This window comes from Aquarana catesbeiana, linkage group LG13 (genome assembly GCF_042186555.1).
Source record: "Aquarana catesbeiana isolate 2022-GZ linkage group LG13, ASM4218655v1, whole genome shotgun sequence".
In the NCBI taxonomy this organism is placed as follows: domain Eukaryota; kingdom Metazoa; phylum Chordata; class Amphibia; order Anura; family Ranidae; genus Aquarana; species Aquarana catesbeiana.
The window spans coordinates 206,986,215-207,007,724 of NC_133336.1; the positions used below are offsets into that span (position 1 = coordinate 206,986,215).

Below are 21,510 nucleotides of genomic sequence, written 5' to 3' on the forward strand. Positions count from 1 at the left end.
TCGGTTCTAGCAACCATCGCCAGCGTCTGTTTTACATGGTGCAGGAATACCTAGGGGCAAGATCAGACTTGGACACCTTTCCCACCAAAAATCCTCTGGGTTACTGGGTCTTGAGGATGGATCACTGGCCAGAGCTTGCACAGTATGTAATTGAGCTACTGGCCTGTCCTGCATCCAGCGTTCTTTCGGAACGCACATTCAGTGCTGCTGGAGGCTTTGTAACCGATCACAGGGTGCGTCTGTCCACCGACTTGGTCGATCGACTGACCTTCATAAAAATTAATCAGTCTTGGATCACCACCAGCTACCAAGCACCTGATGCTGATGTAACCGAATATTTTTTTTTGAAATCTCAGATCCCTTCAAAGACTGCCTATGCTGATGCTGAGTGACTATCCTGAGTAATTATCCTCTTCCTCCTCAATGATCACACTGATAGCTTGTAAGAACATTTTTGGTTCTGGGCACCAGCACCAGTGCCTAAGGCCCAATTTTTCAGCCCCTGTTCAACAGGGGCATGTAATTACAATTCTTGATCTATTATTTCACAGCAGGGCCCGTTTCTGCACCCACCAAGAGCGAGTGAGGACTTACAGTGTTGTGGCACCACCACCACCACCACCAAAGGCCCAATTTTTCTGCTGAGTATATAAAGCAGGCCCCTACTTTCAAACATCCAACTTACAAATGACTCCTACTTCCAAACGGAAGGAGACAACAGGAAGTGAGATGAAATCTACCCCTAGGAAGGGAAATTCTCTCCTGTAAGAGTTAATATGGGGAAAACTTTTCTCCTTCCCACTGATGCTTTATCACCAATCCTTGTATCACAAAAAAAAAAAACAAATTTTCAAAAAACATTTGTCATTGGGACAAAAAGTGAGGTGAAATCTTCTGAAAAGGAGCACAAACAGCAAAACAAATGTCACAGGGGTGATAACCCTTCCTTATGTTTTCCAAAAAGCTTAAAATAGATTTTTTTGGCTGGAGCTAAACACATTAAAAATGTACCAGTTCAAAATTACAAAAAGATTCTACTTAACAACAAACCTACAGTCCCTGTCTTGTTTGCACCACCTGTATACTGCTGTTCAGAGTATATAGGGCCTGGTGGACCCACGCCTTTCCTTTTTTTAATTTAGGTGCGGGGTTCCCCTTAATATCCATAGAAGACCCAAAGGGCCTGGTAATGGACTGGGGGGTACCCATGCTGTTTGTCTCACTGATTTTCATCCATATTGCCAGGACCCGACATTACTTTAAAGCCGCAAGCAGTTTTAAATGACTTTTTTTCCTTTAAAAATGACATTTTGTGCAGGGACTGTTCTAAGCACAGGAAACACGCGCTACTTTACAGGCATACTATAGACACCCCCCAGGTACGATATTTAAAGGAATATTTCACTTTTTTCTTTAAGCATCATTAAAATCACTGCTCCTGAAAAAACGTCCGTTTTTAAAGTTTTTTTGCATTGAAACATGTCCCCTGGGGCAGGACCCGGGTCCCCAAACCCTTTTTAGGACAATACCATGCAAATTAGCCTTTAAAATGAGCACTTTTGATTTTGAATGTTCGAGTCCCATAGACGTCAATGGGGTTCTAACGTTCGTGCGAATTTTCGAACCGTTCGCAGGTTCTGGTGTGAACCAAACCGGTGGTGTTCGGCTCATCCCTACTCAACATCAGTGCTGCCCATCAGTGCCGCCTGTCAGTGCCGCCTGTCAGTGCCCATCACAGCTGCCCCATCACAGCTGCCTGTCAGTGCTCATCAGTGCCGCCAGTCAGAGCCCATCAGTGCCGCCAGTCAGTGCCCATCAGTGCTGCCAGTCAGTGCCCATCACTGCCACCTATCAGTGCTGCTTATCATTGCTGCATATTAGTGCCCATCAATTCTACATATCAGTGCATCCTCATCAGTGCCCATTAGTGCCACCTTATTAGTGCCAACTCATCAGTGCCGCCTCATCAGTGCCCGACAGTGAAGGAGAAAACAAAATTTTATAACTGAAACAAAGAAAAACTTTTTTTTCCAAAATTTTGTTCTTTTTGTGTTTTTTTAGCAAAAAAAACTGCAGAGTTGATCAAATACCACCAAAAGAAAGCTCTTTTTGTGGGAACAAAATGCTAAAAATGTTGTTTTGGTACAGTGTAGCATGACCGCGCAATTGTCATTCAAAGTGTGACAGCGCTGAAAGCTGAAAATTGTCCTGGGCGGGAAGAGGCAAAAGTGTCTGATATTGAAGTGGTTAACAACCTATGAGTCATCAGCTGTCAGCTGACTTCCCGCTCAATATAAAAAAAAAATGCCGGCTAAAAAAAAATTGTGAAAAAAAACAGCGTGGGTTCCCCCCCAAGGGTCTGGTATTGATTCGGAGGGGACCCCATGCCAAAAATTTTTTAAACATGGCGTGGGTGTCCCCACCCCCAGGGGCATACCAGGCCCTTCGGTCTGGTATGGATTTTAAGGGGAACCCCCTACGCCGAAAAATCGGCATGGGGTCCTCCCCAAAATCCATACCAGACCCTTATCCGAGCACGCAGCCCGGCCGGTCAGGAAAGGGGGTGGGGACGAGCGAGCGCCCCCCTCTACTGAACTATACAAAGCCGCATGCCCTCGACATGGGGCATGGGTACTTTGAGGAAAGAGGGCATGCTGCGGCCCCCCCAAAGCACCTTGTCCCCATGTTGATGAGGACAAGGGCCTCTTCCCGACAACCCTGGCAGTTGGTTTCGGGGTCTGCGGGAGGGGGGGCTTATTGAAATCCGGGAGCCCCCTTTAATAAGAGGGCCCCCAGATACCTGCCCCCCACCCTATGTGAATGAGTATGGGGTACATGGTACCCCTACCCATTCACCTAGGGAAAAAGTGTCAATAAAAAAAACCACACTGCACAGGTTTTAAAGTAATTTATTAGACAGCTCCGGGGGGGTCCTCTTACGGCTTCGGGGGTCTCTCCGGTTCTTCTCCGCTGTCTCCGGCCTTTACTTCTGCTGTTCGACCATTTCTCCGCGCTCTCCGGGTCTTCTGCCGGGCTCCTCCACTATCTTCTGCTCTTTTGCCGCTCTTTTGCTATAGCGGAGGAGCCCGGTCTACTGCCTTCTGCCCTCTTCTCTTCTTCTTCTGATGTTGACAGGACGCTCTCTCTGGCTGGAATGCTCTCTGGGCGCTCCGCTCTGACTTATATAGGCGGTGACCCCGCCCCCTTATGTATAGGCCGTGACCCCGCCCCCTTATGCCATCACAGTCCCTGGGCATGCTGGGACTGTGATGTTTTAGGGGGCGTGGTCACCGGGTGATGTTGACCATGCCCCCTAAAACATCACAGTCCTAGCATGCCCAGGGACTGTGACGGCATAAGGGGGTGGGGTCACCGCCTATATAAGTCAGAGCGGAGCGCCCAGAGAGAATTCCAGCCAGAGAGAGCATCGTGTCAGCATCGGAAGAAGAGAAGAGGAAAGAAGGACAGGGTGGCCTGGCATTTCATGCAGGCCACTCTTTCATACATTGGCCTCGGTCCCAATATGCTTAGCTGGATTCTGTCCCTTTACTCCAAACCGTCGGCGGCAGTTCGGGTAAAGGAGTGGCGTTCCGAGTTTTTTTCCATAAGAAACGCGACAAGACAGGGATGCCCCCTCTCCCCCCTTATTTTCATCTTGACTTTAGAATCGTTTATGTGCCACATAAGAGATGACTCAAATATTACAGGCGTGCAGAAGCCCTCGGGACATCACAAAATTGCGGCTTATGCCGACGACTTAATTTTCTTTGTCGCCAACCCGCGGATATCGCTCCCCAATATCCTAGCAGCTTTACGGAAATACGGGGAGATGTCAAATTTTAAGGTCAACTGTGCCAAGTCTGCAGTGTTGAATATAACGATGCCTGAATCAGAGGCTCACAGTTTACGTACGTCCTTTTCATTCCACTGGGCGGATAAATCTATTCGTTATCTAGGTATTGACATCACACCGAACTTGGCACACTTGTATACATTTAATTATATTCCCCTGCTACATAGACTGAAAGCTGACCTTCGCATTTGGCATACCCTGACCTTGACGTGGTTCGGACGGTGCAACGCCTTAAAGATGACAGTTTTACCAAGGATTCTGTACGTGCTTCAAACCATCCCAATCCAGATTCCGCTGAATTTTTTCAAACAGCTTCAGGTGATAGTTAGAGACTTCATTTGGGCACATAAATTGCCCAGGACGAAAATACTAATACTGACTAGACCTAAGGAGAAAGGGGGCATTGGCCTACCGGACTTCCTCAACTATTATAGAGCGGTACATTTTTCGAGGATTGTGGATTGGCATTGTCATAAAGAATTAAAACAGTGGGTAGGAATGGAACTTGAAGATGCCTCTATCCCCCTCTTGGCTTCTCCGTGGCTCACATATCCTCCGCCAGAGGATATGAGGAATCACCCTTTGATTGGTGCTACTCTTAAAGTGGCTAGATCCACCATTCATGTCACTGGTCTCTCACCGCTGCCCTCTCCTATGATGCCGATAATAGGCAATCCAGACCTCATACCGGGGATCACTAGTAGAAGAATGCGACAATTGATCGCAGAGGGGAGGTGTAGTCTGATGGATGTCTGGCCGCGGGGGGAGCTCCCCTCCCTGTCAGCCATTTCTAACCTCACAGACCCACCGCTAAATGCTTTCAGTACCTACCAACTCCGACATTTTTTACAATCTCTACAGAAGATGTCGTACACGCCACGTGACCTTACCCTCTTCAAATCACTCTGTAAGGCAGGGGAACCCTCGCGGCATATGCTCTACTGGCTGTACAACTACCTGACTGTTCAGCTAGTAGAACCGACTATGACATTTATACAAAAGTGGGAAAGGGATTTGGAGGTTCAGTTTTCGCCATAACAGACAGACAAAATTCAAACTCTGGCACATAAGTCTTCCATAGCGAACCAATACCAGGAAATAGGATATAAAATTATGTCCCGTTGGTATAGAGTTCCCTATTTACTCCATAAGATGAATAAAAACGTTTCGGATAAGTGCTGGCGATGCGACACTGCAGTAGGTACCATTATCCATATTTTCTGGGCCTGTCCAGTATTGAGACCGTTCTGGGAGGAGGTGACAAAGATTATTAAAAGCCTAACTTCAGTTGACTTATAAAACAATCCGGCGGCATGTCTCTTGCATCTGGCAGAGAGACCCATTCGGAAATACAAAAAACTTTGACAATGCAACTCCTCAATGCAGCAAGGGCATGTATTCCCGCACTCTGGAGGCAACCCAAGCCACCTACCAGGGTCCTGTGGTACTCCAAAGTCAATTATATATTACGTATGGAGGAACTGACTGCTACCCTCCATAACACAGAGGAACAATTCGGGGACAGATGGAGGCCCTGGAGACACTTCACAGGCACGAACACATACCTGCAAGAAGTGGCTGATTCTATGACATGAATGACTTACACTCTAATCTACTGGGACTAGGATTGAATAGTGTATTGATAACCTGTATGGGAACGCTTCCCCTCCCCCCTCTCTCTGCTTTCATGTTCCTTTTTTCTCTTCCTTATGTACGAGTGTCGTTAAGATTTTCAGGCGGATGTATAGCTGTATCATAAATGTAGAGTTCATAAGACCTATAAAAGTTACGCAATTTATAGAGGTAAGATAACGGCACACGATTTTCACCCTAGATCGATTTAATCATTATGTTCTGTTTACGTGCCAATTTGCCCAGAAGGTATCTTTGGCCTTCTGGTTTTCATGTACATAAGGGTTCTCACATGGACAAAGTAATCCTTGATCTGCTAATAACGATATTGATGTGTTTAAGCATATCTTTTAATCCACGGAATTTGTTTGATTATTTTGCTTGTAAAAAAGGTATGATTACTGTATGTCAAGGAACTTTGCCTTAAATAAATAAAGAATTTAAAAAAAAAGAGGGAAGAAGGCAGAAGGCAGCAGACCGGGCTCCTCTGCTATAGCAAAAGAACGGCAAAAGAGCAGAAGATAGCGGAGGAGCCCAGCAGAAGACCCGGAGAGCGTGGAGAACAGGTCGAACAGTGGAAGAAAAGGCCGGAGACAGCGGAGAAGAACCAGAAAGACCCCCGAAGCCGGAAGAGGACCCCCCGGAGCTGTCTAATAAATTACTTTAAAAACCTGTGCAGTGTGTTTTTTTTAATTGACACTTTTTTTCCTAGGTGAATGGGTAGGGGTACCATGTACCCCATACTCATTCACATAGTGTGGGGGGCCGGGATCTGGGTGCCCCCTTATTAAAGGGGCTCCCGGATTCCGATAAGCCCTCTGCCTGCAGACCCTGACAACCAACGGGACGGGTTGTCGGGAAGAGGCCCTTGTCCTCATCAACATGGGGACAAGGTGCTTTGGGGTGGGGGGGCCTGCAGCGCGCCCCTCTTCCCCAAAGTACCCATCCCCCATGTTGAGGGCATGCGGCCTGGCACGGTTCAGGAGGGGGGGCGCTCACTCGTCCCCACCCCCTTTCCTGACCGGCCGGCCTGCATGCTCAGATAAGAGTCTGGTGTGGATTTGGGGGAACCCCCATGCCATTTTTTCGGTGTAGGGGTTCCCCTTAATATCCATACTAGACCGAAGAGCCTGGCATGCACCCAAAGGGGGAACCCATGCAGGTTTTTCTCACGCTGCCTTAATAGGAAGATGTCTTTTTCCTATTGCAGCGAGCGCGAGATGTACCTCGCCGAGAACCAGCGTGGTCCTATTGCGCTGGAAACATTCTCGTGTGCAGGTACTCCTGTGTGTATGCTGGTTCACACGCTGGATTAAGGATCTATCCAGCGCACCAATTAAGATCGGAACCAGCGCAGTGCATTCATCTTAGTAAATGACCCCCAATATCTTTTACTTTTGCTATAATAAATATCCGACATTTTTTTTCAAAAAATCTTTTTCTTCACTTTAGGCGAATATGTATTCTTCTACATATTTTTGTTAAAAAAATCACAATAAGAGTAAATTGACTGGTTTGCGCAAAAGTTATAGCGTCTACAAAATAGGGGATAGATTTATGGCATTTTTATTATTATTTTTTTACTAGTAATGGCAGCGATGTGCGATTTTTATCGGGACTGCGATATTGCTGCAGACAAATTGGACACTTTTGACATATTTTTGGGACAATTGACAATTATACAGCAATCAGTGCTATAAAAATGTACTGATTACTGTATAGATGTCACTGGCAGGGAAGGGGTTAATACTAGGGGGTGATCAAGGGGTTAACTGTGCTCCCTCACTGTGTTCTAACTGTAGGGGGATGGGACTGTCTAGGAGGAGAGAGAGAGATAGGTGTTCATACTTGGTATGAACACATGATCTGTCTCTACTCCCCTGAAAGAACCGGGATTTGTGTGTTTACACACACAGATCCCTGTTCTCGCTCTGCCACGAGCAATTGCGGGTGCCTGGCGGTCATCGCACCCAGCGGGCACTTGCATCGGCTCTGGGCACACGCGGGTATGCCCCTAGTGGCCAAAAGGAAAAGCGGCGTAGTCGCTGTCGACTTAGAGCAGAGCTAGCGGTCTGTGTGCTCTCGCTGGTCAAACTGGGGTGACATGACTGTTGATAGACGATCTCTACGTGACAAAATACCAGGAAATGAAAAGGAAAAAAATAAGAAAGCTATAAGACTACAAGTCCCAGCATAAAACAATACAACCATACTGCTGGCACTCGGCACAATGACCGGAGGTCTATAGTAGAGAAGGGGTTTTAAGGCCAGGGAAGACTGGCCATAGGAGGTGTGATGATTTAACACCAAGAATAGGCAGACAGCAAGAGTTTTAACATGAGCCTGGTATTTATTCAGCAGCATCCATCTTACAGAACTCTCCACAGTTCCCTGCCCCAGATCACATGACCAAAACTGTTAACGGTTTCCTAACATGCATAAGGGACTAGCATAACAATTGAACTTGAATTATAACATAAAGCATACACATCATAACATGAAGCATTTAATATGAGACAAAGTCCCTCCATATCTTTGGTTTAATAGCTCGACCATAGCGAGAGAAAGTAATAGCTGGCTCATCATCTGTAGGATTGGGGTTCAGTTGAGAGTCAATCCCAAGATTATCACATGGTGATATGTTTATGCTGTCCTAGGTATCCTCAGTAGACTCAAAATCCATGTTTAGGACTTCTGTGCCATCATGGGCTTGTTCTTTATCTCCATTGTCACCCGGTTCCTCTAATGATGTATCTGTAGCAGTGTCTGGACGAAGATGACGCCTGTTTCGTCTCAGTTTCTGTCCACACTTGGTCTCGATTATATATGATTTTGGTGAATGGGCTTCTTTGACAATTTGAGCAGGTTCCCATGTATTCCCAGTGACTCTGTGTCGCACAGCTTGCCCAGCAGAGTGGACGAAGGGATTTTGTAGATTTATCAAAATACAGTTTTTGCCTTTTCATGTTTATGATCCTCTGAGCTGTTACTCGATCCTATGGAATAGACTGAGGCAGCAATTTCTGTGGTGCAATAGGCACTGTGGTCCTCAGTGTTCTACCCATTAGCAGCTGTGCAGGTGAGCATAAACCTTCAATAGGTGTTGCACGATAGTTTAACAGTCCTAGGTACACATCCTGCCCTGATGATTGCACTTTCAGTATAATGGATTTGGCTATGCCAACATACTTCTCTGCTAGACCATTGGCCTGTGGGTTTGTGCCTGATTCCCCATTCACACAGGAAGCACTAGAACTCAGAACATGAGAATTGTGGCCCATTATCAGACACAGGTTCTTCACACACTCCATGTCTTGAAAGTATTGTTTTGAAAGCCCATATGACTGTTAAGGTTTTTAAATTTCTCAACTGCACTAGCTCAAAGTTGTTGCTGTAATAATCTACTACTATCAGGTAATGGTTGTCCTCAAAATCAAAAATATCTGTACCAGTCTCTGCCATGCCCATGAAGGGGCATTCCACAGTGTAAGAGGTTCCTTTGCATTGTGTTTTTGAAATGTCTGGCAGGTTTCACACTTCTTCACAAGTATCTCAATGTCAAAGTCCAAATTAGGCCGGTAGACCAACTCCCGCGCTCTGCGCTTACACAGAGTGACACCCAAATGACCCTGGTGGATTTGTTTCAGTACTTCTGCCTGCTGTGACTTAGGAATGAGAATATGGTCACCCATAAATATGATATCCAAATGAATGTATAGCTCATCTTTTATAGACCAGAATCCCTGTAGTTCAGGACACAGCTTCTTTCGTTTTTCTGGCCAGCCATTGCACATGACACAAGTTAGTTTTTCTAGGACTTTATCCTGTTTGGTGTCTTGTCTTATCTTCTCCAGCCATACATCCGATATTGGAATGTTCGCTAGTACTTTATGTACCTCTTCTTCCAATTCAGGTTCATCCCGTGCTTCATGTCCTTCTAGAAACACCCTAGACAGGGTATCTGCCCTGGGAATTTCCTTTCCAGGCTTATACTTTACTGTGAGATCATACTGCTGTAATTTCATAACCATCCGCTGCAGACGTGGAGGTGTAGAAGCTAGTGTTTTCTGTAGGATCTACTACCGGGCAACCATATATGTACTGGTGAAATTTCTCACATGCATTCACAATAGCCAGCATCTCTTTCTCAATTTGGGCATAATTGGCTTGTGTTGTGGTTAATACTCATGAAGCATATGCCACAGGATGTCCTTGTTGAGTCAGTACAGCACCTAACCCAAATAGGGATGCATCCACTTGAAGTACAGTGTCACAGTTTACATCAAAATATTTCAGTATTGGCCCTGGATGTTTAGTGATCAGTTTTTTCACTTTGTCAAAAGTCTTTTCCATGTTTGCATCCCAACACTAAACAGCAGAGGCGGCTCTCTAATTAGGCAAACTAGGCGACCGCCTAAGGCCCCGCACTGACAGGGGCCTCGCGGTCGCCTACTTTGCTTGTGCTCAATTACTGATGTCGACGCCGCCGGCTCCGCCTACCGCGGCTCTGTGGCTGAGTGACGAATCGGGTACTGCCCGGGGAATAGCGGCTCCAGCACGGAGCGGTTGCATCCTGGTCCGGTGGCAGCAGGTGTGGACAGCGGGACATTTGAGGCCTCTAGGTGGCGGCAGCGGCCGGATGACAGCATCCGGCTCCTGGTGCCATCTCTACAAGGCGTGTGTCGGGCGGCGGCATGTCCATGTGGGAGCCGCAGCTGGGCTGCTCTTTTAGCCTGCGCTCACCCGACCTCTCCGAGTCTCCGCACCTGCCTCCAGCTGAGCTGCCCTGTAACTGAACATGAAGGAGCCCCGCCTTCAATCTCCTGATGCCGCCTGGCCGACCAGAGAGAAGGTGAGTGCCTGTGCAGCCTTCCTGTGTGCCTGGTTAGGAGGAGCGGTGGACGGCAGCATACAGTGGAACTGATCTTTCTATATTCCTCCTGCAGCCGCTGAATCATCTGCAGGAAGGAGAGGAGGAGAAGTGAGTGTTCAGCGGCTGCAGGAGGAATATAAAAAGTTCAATTCCACTATATGCAGCCTCCCACCGCTCCTCCTATCTAACTTCTTCTGCACCCCCTGTGCTCTCCGACCCTCATTGTGCTCCCTGGCTCCTCCCCCAGTGCTTTTCAGCTCCCCCTGCTTCCCCCTCGCATTCTTTGACTCCCCTCCTCTCAAGCTCCCCCGCACTCTCCAGCCCCCACCCCTCCTATGCTCCCCACCTTCCCCAGTGCTTTCTGCCCCCACAACCCCAGTGCTCTCCAGCTCCCTCCTGTTCTTTGCCCCCCCTCTCCTGCTCCTGCCCAGTGCTCTCACATGCTCTCTCCCTCTCTCTCCCCCTGTCTCTCTCCCCCCCTGTCTCTCTCTCTCTCCCCCCTGTCTCTCTGTCTCCCCCCTCTGTCTCCCCCTCTCTCTCTCTCCCCCTCTCTCTCTCTCTCTCTCTCCCCTTTCTCTCCCTCTCCCCCTCTCTCTCCCTCTCCCCCTCTCTCTCCCTCTCTCTCCCTCTCCCCCTCTCTCTCCCTCTCTCTCTCTCCCCCCTCTCGCTCTCTCTCCCCCTCTCTCTCCCTCTCTCTCTCTCTCTCCCCCTCTCTCTCTCCCCCTCCCCCCTCTCTCTCTCCCTCCCCCCTCTCTCTCTCCCTCCCCCCTCTCTCTCTCTCCTTTCTCTCTCTCCCTCTCTCCCCCCCTTCTCTCTCACCATTCCTCTCACCCCCCCTCTCTCTCTCTCTCTCCCCCCTCTCTTTCCCTCTTCTCTCTCCCTCTTCTCTCTCCCTCTTCTCTCTCCCCCTTCTCTCTCTCTCCCTCTCTCCCCTTCTCTCCCACCCCTTGTCTCTTTCTCTCTTGTGCCACCCCTCTCTTCCACAGCCCTTCTCTCTCTCCCTCACCCCCTCTCTTATTCACCTCCCTCCTCTGTGTCACCCCCAGTCTCTCCAACCCTCCCTCTCTCCCTCTCTCTCTCCCCCCCCTCTCTCTCTCTCTCCCCCCTCTCTCTCTCCCCCCCTCTCTCTCTCTCTCCCTCTCCTCCCTTCTCTCCCTCTCCTCCCTTCTCTCTCTCTCTCCCCCTCTCTCTCTCTCCCACCTCTCTCCCTCTCCCTCCCCCGCTCTCTCCCCTCCTCCCCTATCTCTCTCTCTCCTCCCTTCTCTCCCCCTTTCCCCCTCTCTCTCCCCCCTATCCCCCCTATCCCCCCTCTCCCCCCCCTCTCTTCCCTTCTTTCCCACCCCTCCCCCCTCTCTATCCCTGTCTCTCTCCCTCCCTCCTCCCTATCTCTCTCTGCACTGTGTTGGGATTCCCCCAATCTCCTTCCTCCCAAGGCATGGGAAATTCTTAGAGGGGTAGGTTGCCACCTTGCTGGGTCCCAGATGTTTTATTGGCTGCATATGTCTGATGAGTGAGGAGGGTGCTCTGGAAGTGGTGCTGATGAACTGTGTGCTAAATCCGTGCATCTTTTTGCAGCCATTTTAATTGCTTGAATTTTTTTTCACATTATGGGCGTGAGTGGGGCCTCATGTGTAAAATTTGCCTAAGGCCTCACAAAGCCTAGAGCCGCCTCTGCTAAACAGCATCCTTCTGTAGCAGTGTATGTAGCAGTGCTATCTGTTGAGCAAGGCCCTGAGAGAATTTGGATAGATAGTTGAAAATACCTAGTGATGTCTCCAGCTCCTTTTTGGAGGTTGGGGCCTTCATGTTAAGAACTGCTGTAATCTTCTTCGGATCAGGCTTCAAGCCCTCTTTGGTTAGTAGGTGTCCAAAATATGTAACTTCTTCTACCCCAATTTGCATTGTGTTTGGATTGAGTGTAAGATTCTTCTCACGACACCGATTGAGCAAAGCAGTAAGGTTTTTGTCATGTTCCATTTGATCCTTTCCATAGACCAGCAAATTATCAACTATTACTTCAACACCCTGTAGACCAGTGATCAATTTGTGTGATTTCTTTTGAAATATTTCCTGTGCAGATGCTATGCCGAAAGGCACCCTTGTGAAGCATCCACGACCCAAAGGGGAGTTAAAAGTGGTCAAGTAACTGCTGGCTTTATCAAGACGCAATTGCCAGTAACCCGAATGGGCATCTAGTACACTAAATACTGTTGCTCCTACTAGCTTGTGCACTATATCCTCTATGCTGGGGAGTTTGTAGTGTTCTCTCATTTATGACTTTATTCAAATCATGTGGGTCAATGCATATATACGAATTGCACCTGTGTTCTTCTCCACCACAACCATAGAACTGAGCCATTCCGATGGTTCTGTGACCTTTTTTACTACTCCATCCTAGTGAGTTCTTGTCTGACTTTATTCACAAGAGTTAAAGGTATTCTCCTTGGGGCATGAATGACTGGCTGTGCACCCTCTTTTATATGTATGCAGCTTACACCCGGGAGGCACCCCAGGCCCTTGAATAGATCACAGTACTCACGTTTAATGTCAGCCTCTGTCAGACCTCTGTGCCCACCATCCACAGTCATTATGATCTTCACAAGTCCAATCTTTTTACTTGTTCTGAGACCTAGCATGGCTGGGGCTTGTGTTTCTATCACAAACAATTGTAAAACCTTTTCAGATCCCTTGTATGAACATTTTGCATGGCAGCGACCTATTACTTTCAGCTTTTTTAACACCATATCCCATTAGTTTTGGTAGGTCCTGAGTCCCTAAGGGGGATTCATTACTGAGGTGTTCCAGGTATATGTGGCTTGGCACACAATTTACTTGTGCTCCTGTGTGATTGGAGTTTAGTTAGCCCCTATCTGTAATGTTACAGTTGCTTCATCTACAGACTGATGTGTTTTTTGTACTGCTGCAAGATATATTGGGGTGCAGTCTGAGTCTGACCCTGCGTTGTCATCATTGTCCTCTAAGGAGTTTCCGGTTTGTGAAGACAGTTTACACACCCTGGCAAAATGTCCTCTTTTTCTTGCATGTATTGCATAACTGCCCCCTTGTCTGACAGACAGTATTTTTATGGTGCACGTTTCCATAATATCCACACGCTTCTTGTGTGTTACTTGTCCCAGTGCCACAGGTGTTCTTTATTCCTTTGTGTGTTCTTTCTTGCCCATATCTGCTGCTGTGATTTTCTATAGCATTAATCTGGAGCTGTGTTCCTTCCAGTACCTGCATGTCCTTTCTTGACATTTCATATGCTCTGGCAATTCTTATGGCTTTCTCAAGATTTAAGTCTTCTTCCTGCAGCAGCTTTTCCTGAACTTCCTTAAACTTACTGCCCATCAGAATGCGGTCTTTTATCATATCTCCAGCATCATAGAAAGCACAGTCTTTGGCAAGCAAGCACAGCTGTGTTACCCATTCATCCACAGACTCACCTCCACACTGCTTCCTCTCATAAAACAGTTTCCTTTGCACTGTGGAGTTTCTCCTTGGGTTGCAGTACACCTCAAAAATTGCAAACAGTACCTCTGTTTTCTTTTTGTCCTCTGCGGTGATCTCCCCACTTGCTTGCCAGGCTCGGCACACATCACGTCCTTTTTGTCCCACACATATCAGAAAGTGAGCTGCTTTCTGCTGATCAGACCATTTGTCTGCATCTGGTCCTGCAAACACAAGCTCTATCAGCTCCCTCCATTGTGACCAGTTTTCAGATACATTTCCTGATTCCAAATCCAGGGATGGAATGTTCTTTGTGTTGTTGTTTGCTGCCATGATTCTTCTCAACCCACTTCTGGTACCATGTGATGATTTAACACCAAGAATAGTCAGATAGCAAGAGCTTTAACATGAGCCTGGTGTTTATTCAGCAGCATCCATCTTACAGATCTCTTCACAGCTCCCCACCCCCAAATCACATGACCAAAACTGTTAACTGTTTCCTAACATGCATAAGGAACTAGGCATAACAATTGAACTTGAATTATAACATAAAGTATACACATCATTACAGGAGGTGCCAACATTTTTTTCTTCCTAGTGTTCTACTCTTGTAGGTGTTGCTATAAAATCCTGTTTGGTCATGGATAAAGAAGAGGCTGTGTGTCAATGAACATAAGAAATCTTCCTTTATCTTCATAGAATGCAAGAAGGTAAACAAAATCTTCAGCCTTTAGAACCACTTTAAGTGCTGATATTACAGATGAGAACTAGGAATATATAGATCTTTGTATGTTTCTGATTAATAAGTGACATCCAAATCTCCTCTATCATTCAGGAACAAATCATCATGATTCCCAGTCCTGTGATCACTATGAAATCTTTGAGATGGTGATCATATAGTATTATTCACAAACACATCTGTTGTGTTATGATGTCACAATACCTCACACAGATAGAAGCATTTTGACATATGAAGTCGGCAGGCTACAGTTTTTAAAGGGCAATACAGTAGTCCATTGGTGAGAACACGTTTTATAGATCCATTTCCTGCAATGAGCTTCTGGCTGTGGAATAAAATGGAATTCAATTTAGTGTTCAAGTATAGGGATGACCTTCAAGCTCGAACTGGCTTCACAAACCCAGCAATTTTTTGGCTGGACAGAGGTAGATGAGAATGATCCCATACAGGGGTTATTACTTCCACTGGGTAAGGGATATTCACTGATGTCCCTACTAGAGACAAAAACCTTTCAAAAAGATAAGAAATTCATGACAGGTGAGCTATTCAATAAGGTATGGCTAGCAATAAAAAAGATTACTAGCATTACAGGTTATACTTCCTATACACCAATATGGAATAACGCAAACTATGAGGAAGTGCAGAGATTGGAGGGATTTGGGCTTTGGCAAACTCAGGGGCTGAGATATGTGGAACAACTGTTTTGGAACGATAACATAAAATCATTTGCGCAAATATCTGAGGAATTCGGGATTCCAAGACAGAGGTTCTTTCAGTATCTCCAGCTTAGACATGCTTTTCATGTTCAGGCCCGTACATCTGTATTTAAGTTTAATGTCTCTAAAATAACAATATTGTTGAAGAAAAGGGATCAAAAAAAGGGACTTATCTCTAAATTATATGAGATATTGCAGTGTAAATTTAAGGAAGCGGTAGTGGTGCCGGCCGGGGCGCAGTGGGAATGAGACCTGGGAGCACTGACTGACGCTCAGTGGTCAGAGGTCTTGTCTGCGATCCCAAAGGTATCTCTGTCAGCTACTCAAAAATTAACACAACTTTTTATTACACATAGTTCATACTATACCCCCGAAAATCTATTTAAGTGGAAACGCAGGGAATCCCCCTTATGCCCCCGGTGTAGTGGTGCACCGGCTAATCTAATACACATGTTGTGGAAATGCCCCAAACTCCATCGTTATTGGCAGGATATAATTAACCACTTGCCGCCTGCCATATAGCAGAATGACGGCGGCAAAGTGGTTTCAATAACCTGACTGGGTGTCATATGACGTCCTCAGGATATTAAGCAACTGCGCACCCCCGGGGGCGCGCATCGCAGCGAGCGTTGTTGCGGGGTGTCAGTCTGACACCCCGCAACACCGATCTATGTAAAGAGTCTCTGACGGAGACTCTTTACCATGTGATCAGCCGTGTCCAATCAATGAAGAATGAAGATGAATAGGAAGAGCCGGTGATCGGCTTTTCCTCACTCGCGTCTTACAGACGCGAGTAGAGGAGAGCCGATCGGCTGCTCTCCTGACAGGGGGGTCTGTGCTGATTGTTTATCAGCACAGCCCCCCTCGAATCCCGCCCAGGACCACCAGGGAAGCAGCCCAGGACCACCAGGAAAACCATCCACACTGGACCACCAGTTATGCCCCCTAGACCCCCAGGGAAAAACTAATTAGTGCAAAGGCAGCTGCCAATCAATGCCCAGGCAGCTTCCAATCAGTGCCAACTCCAATGCCTGCCAGTGCCACCAGGGATGCCTATCAGTGCCGCGTATCAGTGCCCATCAGTGCCGCTTATCAGTGCCCATCAGTGCCACCTATCAGTGCCCATCAGTGCCACCCATAAGAACCCATCTTTGCAGCCTATCAGTGCCGATCAGTGTCGCCTATTAGTGCCCATCAGTGCCACCCAGTGCCACCCATGAGTGCCCATCAGTGCCACCTATCAATGCCCATCAGTGCTGCATATTAGTGTCACCCATCAGTGCCGCCTACCAGTGCCCATCGTCAGTGCCCGCTCATTGGTGCCACCTCATCACTGCCGCCTTATCAGTGCCTGTCAGTGCTGCCTTATCAGTGCCCATCAGTGAAAGAGAAAACTTACTTATTTACAAAATTTTTAAACAAAAGCAAAACTTTTATTTTTTTCAAAATTTTCGGTCTTTTTTTATTTGTTTCGCAAAAAAAAAAAAACGCAGAGGTGATCAAATACCACAAAAAGAAAGCTCTATTTGTGGGAACAAAATGATAAAAATTTAGTTTGGGTACAGTGTTGTATGACCGCGCAATTGTCATTCAAACTGCGACAGCACTGAAAGCTGAAAATTGGTCTGGGCAGGAAGGTGTATAAGTGCCCTGTATTGAAGTGGTTAAAAACATAAATAGCGCATTAGGTATAGAAATTTCACTAGACCCAAATTTATGTTTATTAAATATAGTGGAGGAAACAAATATTTCAAAACATACCCATATCGCAATGACGAGAGGCTTGTTTCAGGCACGAAAGCTAATAGCTCAGAAGTGGATATCTATATACCCCCCAACAGTCGAAGAATGGAGAACACAAATAAAAGAAACCATAATAAAGGAGGAATTTATTTATACACATAAAGGGAGCCAAGATAAATTTGATGCCATCTGGAAAAGCTGGGTAGAGGCCTGGGACAATGAAAATAAAAGATGAATCAATATGGGAGAGGGACAATATTGGGAGAGGATGGGAGGACGGGGGGGGGGCTTTTGGGGTCGAGGGGGGGAGAGAGATACAGTAGGGGGAGGAAATCTTTTTTGTTGTTGTTGGGTTTCGCTCTTTTTTTTTTTTTTCTTTTAGTTTTTGTTTTGTGTGGTTTTTTTTGAGGGGTGGGTGAATGCTAGAAGTAAGATTATGTATCTGGAAATAAAATGTATGGATAAATGTATAACTTGTACTGCTATGAAAAGAATAAAAAAAGTACTGAATCAGAACTCATGTTCGACTCGAACATTGGCTGTTCGCCAGTTCGCCGAACAGCGAACAATTTGGGGTGTTCGTGGGTGGCAAATTCGAAAGCCGCGGACCACCCTTTAAAAGTCTATGGGAGAAATCAAAAGTGCTCATTTTAAAGTCTTATATGTAAGCTATTGTCATAAAAAGTGTTTGGGGACCTTGGTCCTGCCCCAGGGGACATGGATCAATGAAAAAAAAAGTTTTAAAAATGTCTGTTTTTTCAGGAGCAGTGATTTTAATAATGCTTAAAGTGAAACAATAAAAGTGTAATATTCCTTTAAATTTCGTAACTGGGGGTGTCTATATTATTCCGCGCATGTTTCCCGTGTTTAGAACAGTCTGACAGCAAAATGACATTTCAAAGGAAAAAAAGTAATTTAAAACTACTCGCGGCTATTAATGAATTGCCGGTCAGACAATACACATAAAAGTTCATTGATAAAAATGGCATGGGAATTCCCCACAGGGGAACTACGAACCAAAATTAAAAAAAAAAAATGGCGTGGGGTACCCCCAAAAATCCATACCAAACCCTTATCCAAGCATGCAACCTGGCAGGCCGCAGGAAAAGAGGGGGGACGAGAGAGCGCCTCCCCTTCCTGAACCGTACCAGGCCACATGCCCTCAACATTGGTAGGGTGCTTTGGGGTAGCCCCCCAAAACAGCTTGTCCCCATGTTGATGGGGACAAGGGCCTCATCCCCCCACAACTCTTGCCCGGTGGTTGTGGGGGTCTGCGGGCAGGGGGCTTATCGGAATCTGGAAGCCCCCTTTAACAAGGGGACCCCCAGATCCCAGCCCTCCCCCCTGTGTGAAATGGTAAGGGGGTACAAAAGTACCCCTACCATTACACAAAAAAAGTGTCAAAAATGTTAAAAATGACAAGACAGTTTTTGACAATTCCTTTATTTAAATGCTTCTTCTTTCTTCTATCTCCTTTCTTCTATCTTCTATCTTCCTTCGGTTTCTTCCTCCATCTTCTTCTTCTTCTGGTTCTTCCTCCAGTGTTCTCGTCCGGCATCTTCCTCCAGGGCGCCTTCTTCTCTTCATCTTCTTTTCTTCATCTTCTTCTCGGACCGCTCTGCATCCATGATTGGATGGGAGGCTCCTGCTGTGCGATGCCTCTCGTCTTCTGACGGTTCCTAAATAACGGAGGGCGGGGCCACCCGGTGACCCCGCCCCCCTCTGATGCACGGGGACTTGACGGGGACTTCCCTGTGGCATTCCCTGTGACGTCAGAGGGGGGTCACCCGTTACGTCAAGGGGAATGCCACAGGAAAGTCCCCGTCAAGTCCCCGTGCGTCAGAGGGGGTGGGGTCACCGGGTGGCCCAGCCCTCCATTATTTAAGAACTTAAATAATGGATTTGGCACGGGGTTACCCTTAAAATCCATACCAGACCTAAAGGGTCTGGTATAGATTTTGAGGGGAACCTCGCGCCATTTTTTTTAGCCGCGATTAGATTTAAATTAGGGGTAGGACCCGGGTCCCCAAACACTTTTTATGACAATAACTTGCATATAAGCCTTTAAAATGAGCACTTTTGATTATTCATGTTCGTGTCCCATAGACTTTAACGGTGTTCGCGTGTTCGAACAAATTTGTTGCCTGTTCGCATGTTCTGGTGCAAACCTAACAGGGGGGTGTTCGGCTCATCCCTATAAAAGAACTATGAATCTGGTAACAGAAGACAGACCCCAGATCCAGTATAATCGGTGTACATAGATCATCATTATAATTTATAAAGATTCAGATATAGAAGTCCTCAGTGGAGTAGATGGTACAAAAGAAGTGTAATTATTCCAACACCATCTCCGCACCTTACACAAAGTGATTCCTGTGATAGATACACTACGGGTTTTATTTACCTTTCATCTCCAGAGTCAGGGAATGTCCGATTTCATCCAGCAGAATCTGATCCGGCAGACCCTTACCTATAGAGAGGAATATAAGATGATGGCTCTGAGTCATGTATGATTGAAGCCGACCTTTCACATACACCAAGCTACATATTACAATTATGTCCAAGCAGCAGAATATAATGAATCCTATGTTACATGTAACATGTCAGAGTAAAGTTCTCCATATTCTGCCCATATATAAATATACAGAAGTGATCTGATTAAGATTGTGTTCTGAATAAGTGTAAGGAATAGAGTCGGAGTGTGATATTGGAGTGGAGAGAGATATAAAAGGGCTCTGTTCATTGCTACTAGCAAGTTACACAGTCACACACAGTTAGTCAGGCCGAAAAAAGACACTAGTCCATCCAGTTCAACCTTAAAAACAATAAATAAATAAAATAAAAAATATCGTACAATCCAATATACCCAATTTTATACCCTCAGTTGATCCAGAGGAAGGCAAAAAACCCCAGCAGAGCATGCTCCAATTTGCTACAGCAGGGGAAAAAATTCCTTCCTAATCCCCCAAAAGGCAATCGGATTTTCCCTGGATCAACTTTACCTATAAATGTTAGTACCCAGTTATATTATGTACATTTAGGAAAGTATCCAGGCCTTCCTAAAGCAATCTACTGAGCTGGCCAGAACCACCTCTGGCGGGAGTCTATTCCACATTTTCACAGCTCTTACTGTGAAGAAACCTTTGCGTATCTGGAGATAAAATCTCTTTTCCTCTAGACGTAAAAAGTGCCCCCTTGTCCTCTGGGTTGACCGTAAAGAGAATAACTCAACACCAAGTTCACTATATGGACCCTTTATATATTTGAACATGTTGATCATATCCCCCTTATTCTCCTCTTCTCAAGAGTGAATACATTCAGTTCCTCTAATCTTTCCTCATAGCTGAGCTCCTCCATGCCTCTTATCAGTTTGGTTGCCCTTCTCTGCACTTTCTCTAGTTCCCCGATATCCTTTTTGAGAACTGGTGCCCAAAACTGAACTGCACATTCCAGATGAGGTCTTACTAATGATTTGAACAGGGGCAAAATTATATCTCTCTATACCTTTCCTAATACAAGAAAGGACTTTGCTCGCTTTGGAAACCGCAGCTTGGCATTGCATGCTATTATTGAGCTTATGATCTACCAAAACCCCCAGATCCTTCTCCACGGATTCTTAGCCCCCAAGTGCATAACTTTACATTTCTCAACATTAAACCTCATCTGCCACATAGTTTCCCAATTAGACAGTGCATTGAGGTCGGCTTGTAAATTGGAGACATCCTGTAAGGACGTTATTCCACTGCATAGTTTGGTGTCATCTGCAAAGACAGAAATGTTACTTTTGATCCCAGACCCAATATCATTTATAATGATATTAAAAGTAAGGGTCCCAGCACTGAACCTTGGGGTACACCACTGATAACCTTAGACCATTCAGAGTAAGAATCATTAACCACTACTCTCTGAATTCTGTCTTTTAGCCAGTTTTCTATCCATTTACAAACTGATATTTCCAAACCTGTAGACCTTACCTTACACATGAGATGCGTGTAGGGAACTGTGTCGAACGCTTTTGCAAAATCCAAGTACACCACGTCCACAGCCACCCCTCTGTCCAAGATTTTACTTACCTCTTCATAAAAAGAAATCAGGTTTGTCTGACAACTTCTGTCTTTCATGAATCCATGCTGTCTGTTGCTTAACCACTTGCCGACCGCCTACTGACGATATACGTCAGCAGAAAGGCACAGGCAGGCAAAATCACGTACCTGGTATGTGATCTGCTTCCCGCGGGCTGGGGTCGCATCGGCCCCCCCCGGTGCCCGAGGCGGTCAGCTTCATTAGGGAAGCGATACAGGCTGAGGGGGAGGCCACTCATTCGTAGCCACCCTCTCGCGATCGCTCCCCATGAATGAAAATCTCCCTCTGCTGCTGTAATGTAAACAGCGGCAGAGGAAGTGATGTCATCTCTCCTCGAGCCGGTCTTTTCATTCCGGCGCTGTGGAGAGAAGACATCAAGTAAGTCTGCACCAACGGTAAAACAAATGTGAAAAATATCTGC

At 46.3% G+C, this 21,510-nt stretch overlaps 1 protein-coding gene across 1 annotated transcript in view; it reads right to left on the reverse strand.

Moving 5' to 3' along the window:
• LOC141116658 (NACHT, LRR and PYD domains-containing protein 3-like) overlaps positions 1 to 21,510 on the reverse strand; it is a 502,014-nt gene that overhangs the window by 289,381 nt on the left and 191,123 nt on the right. Inside the window, exon 5 of the mRNA XM_073609051.1 lies at positions 19,411 to 19,476. Within this exon, the coding sequence (XP_073465152.1) occupies positions 19,411 to 19,476 (66 nt within the window). The remainder of the gene's footprint in view (positions 1 to 19,410; positions 19,477 to 21,510) is intronic.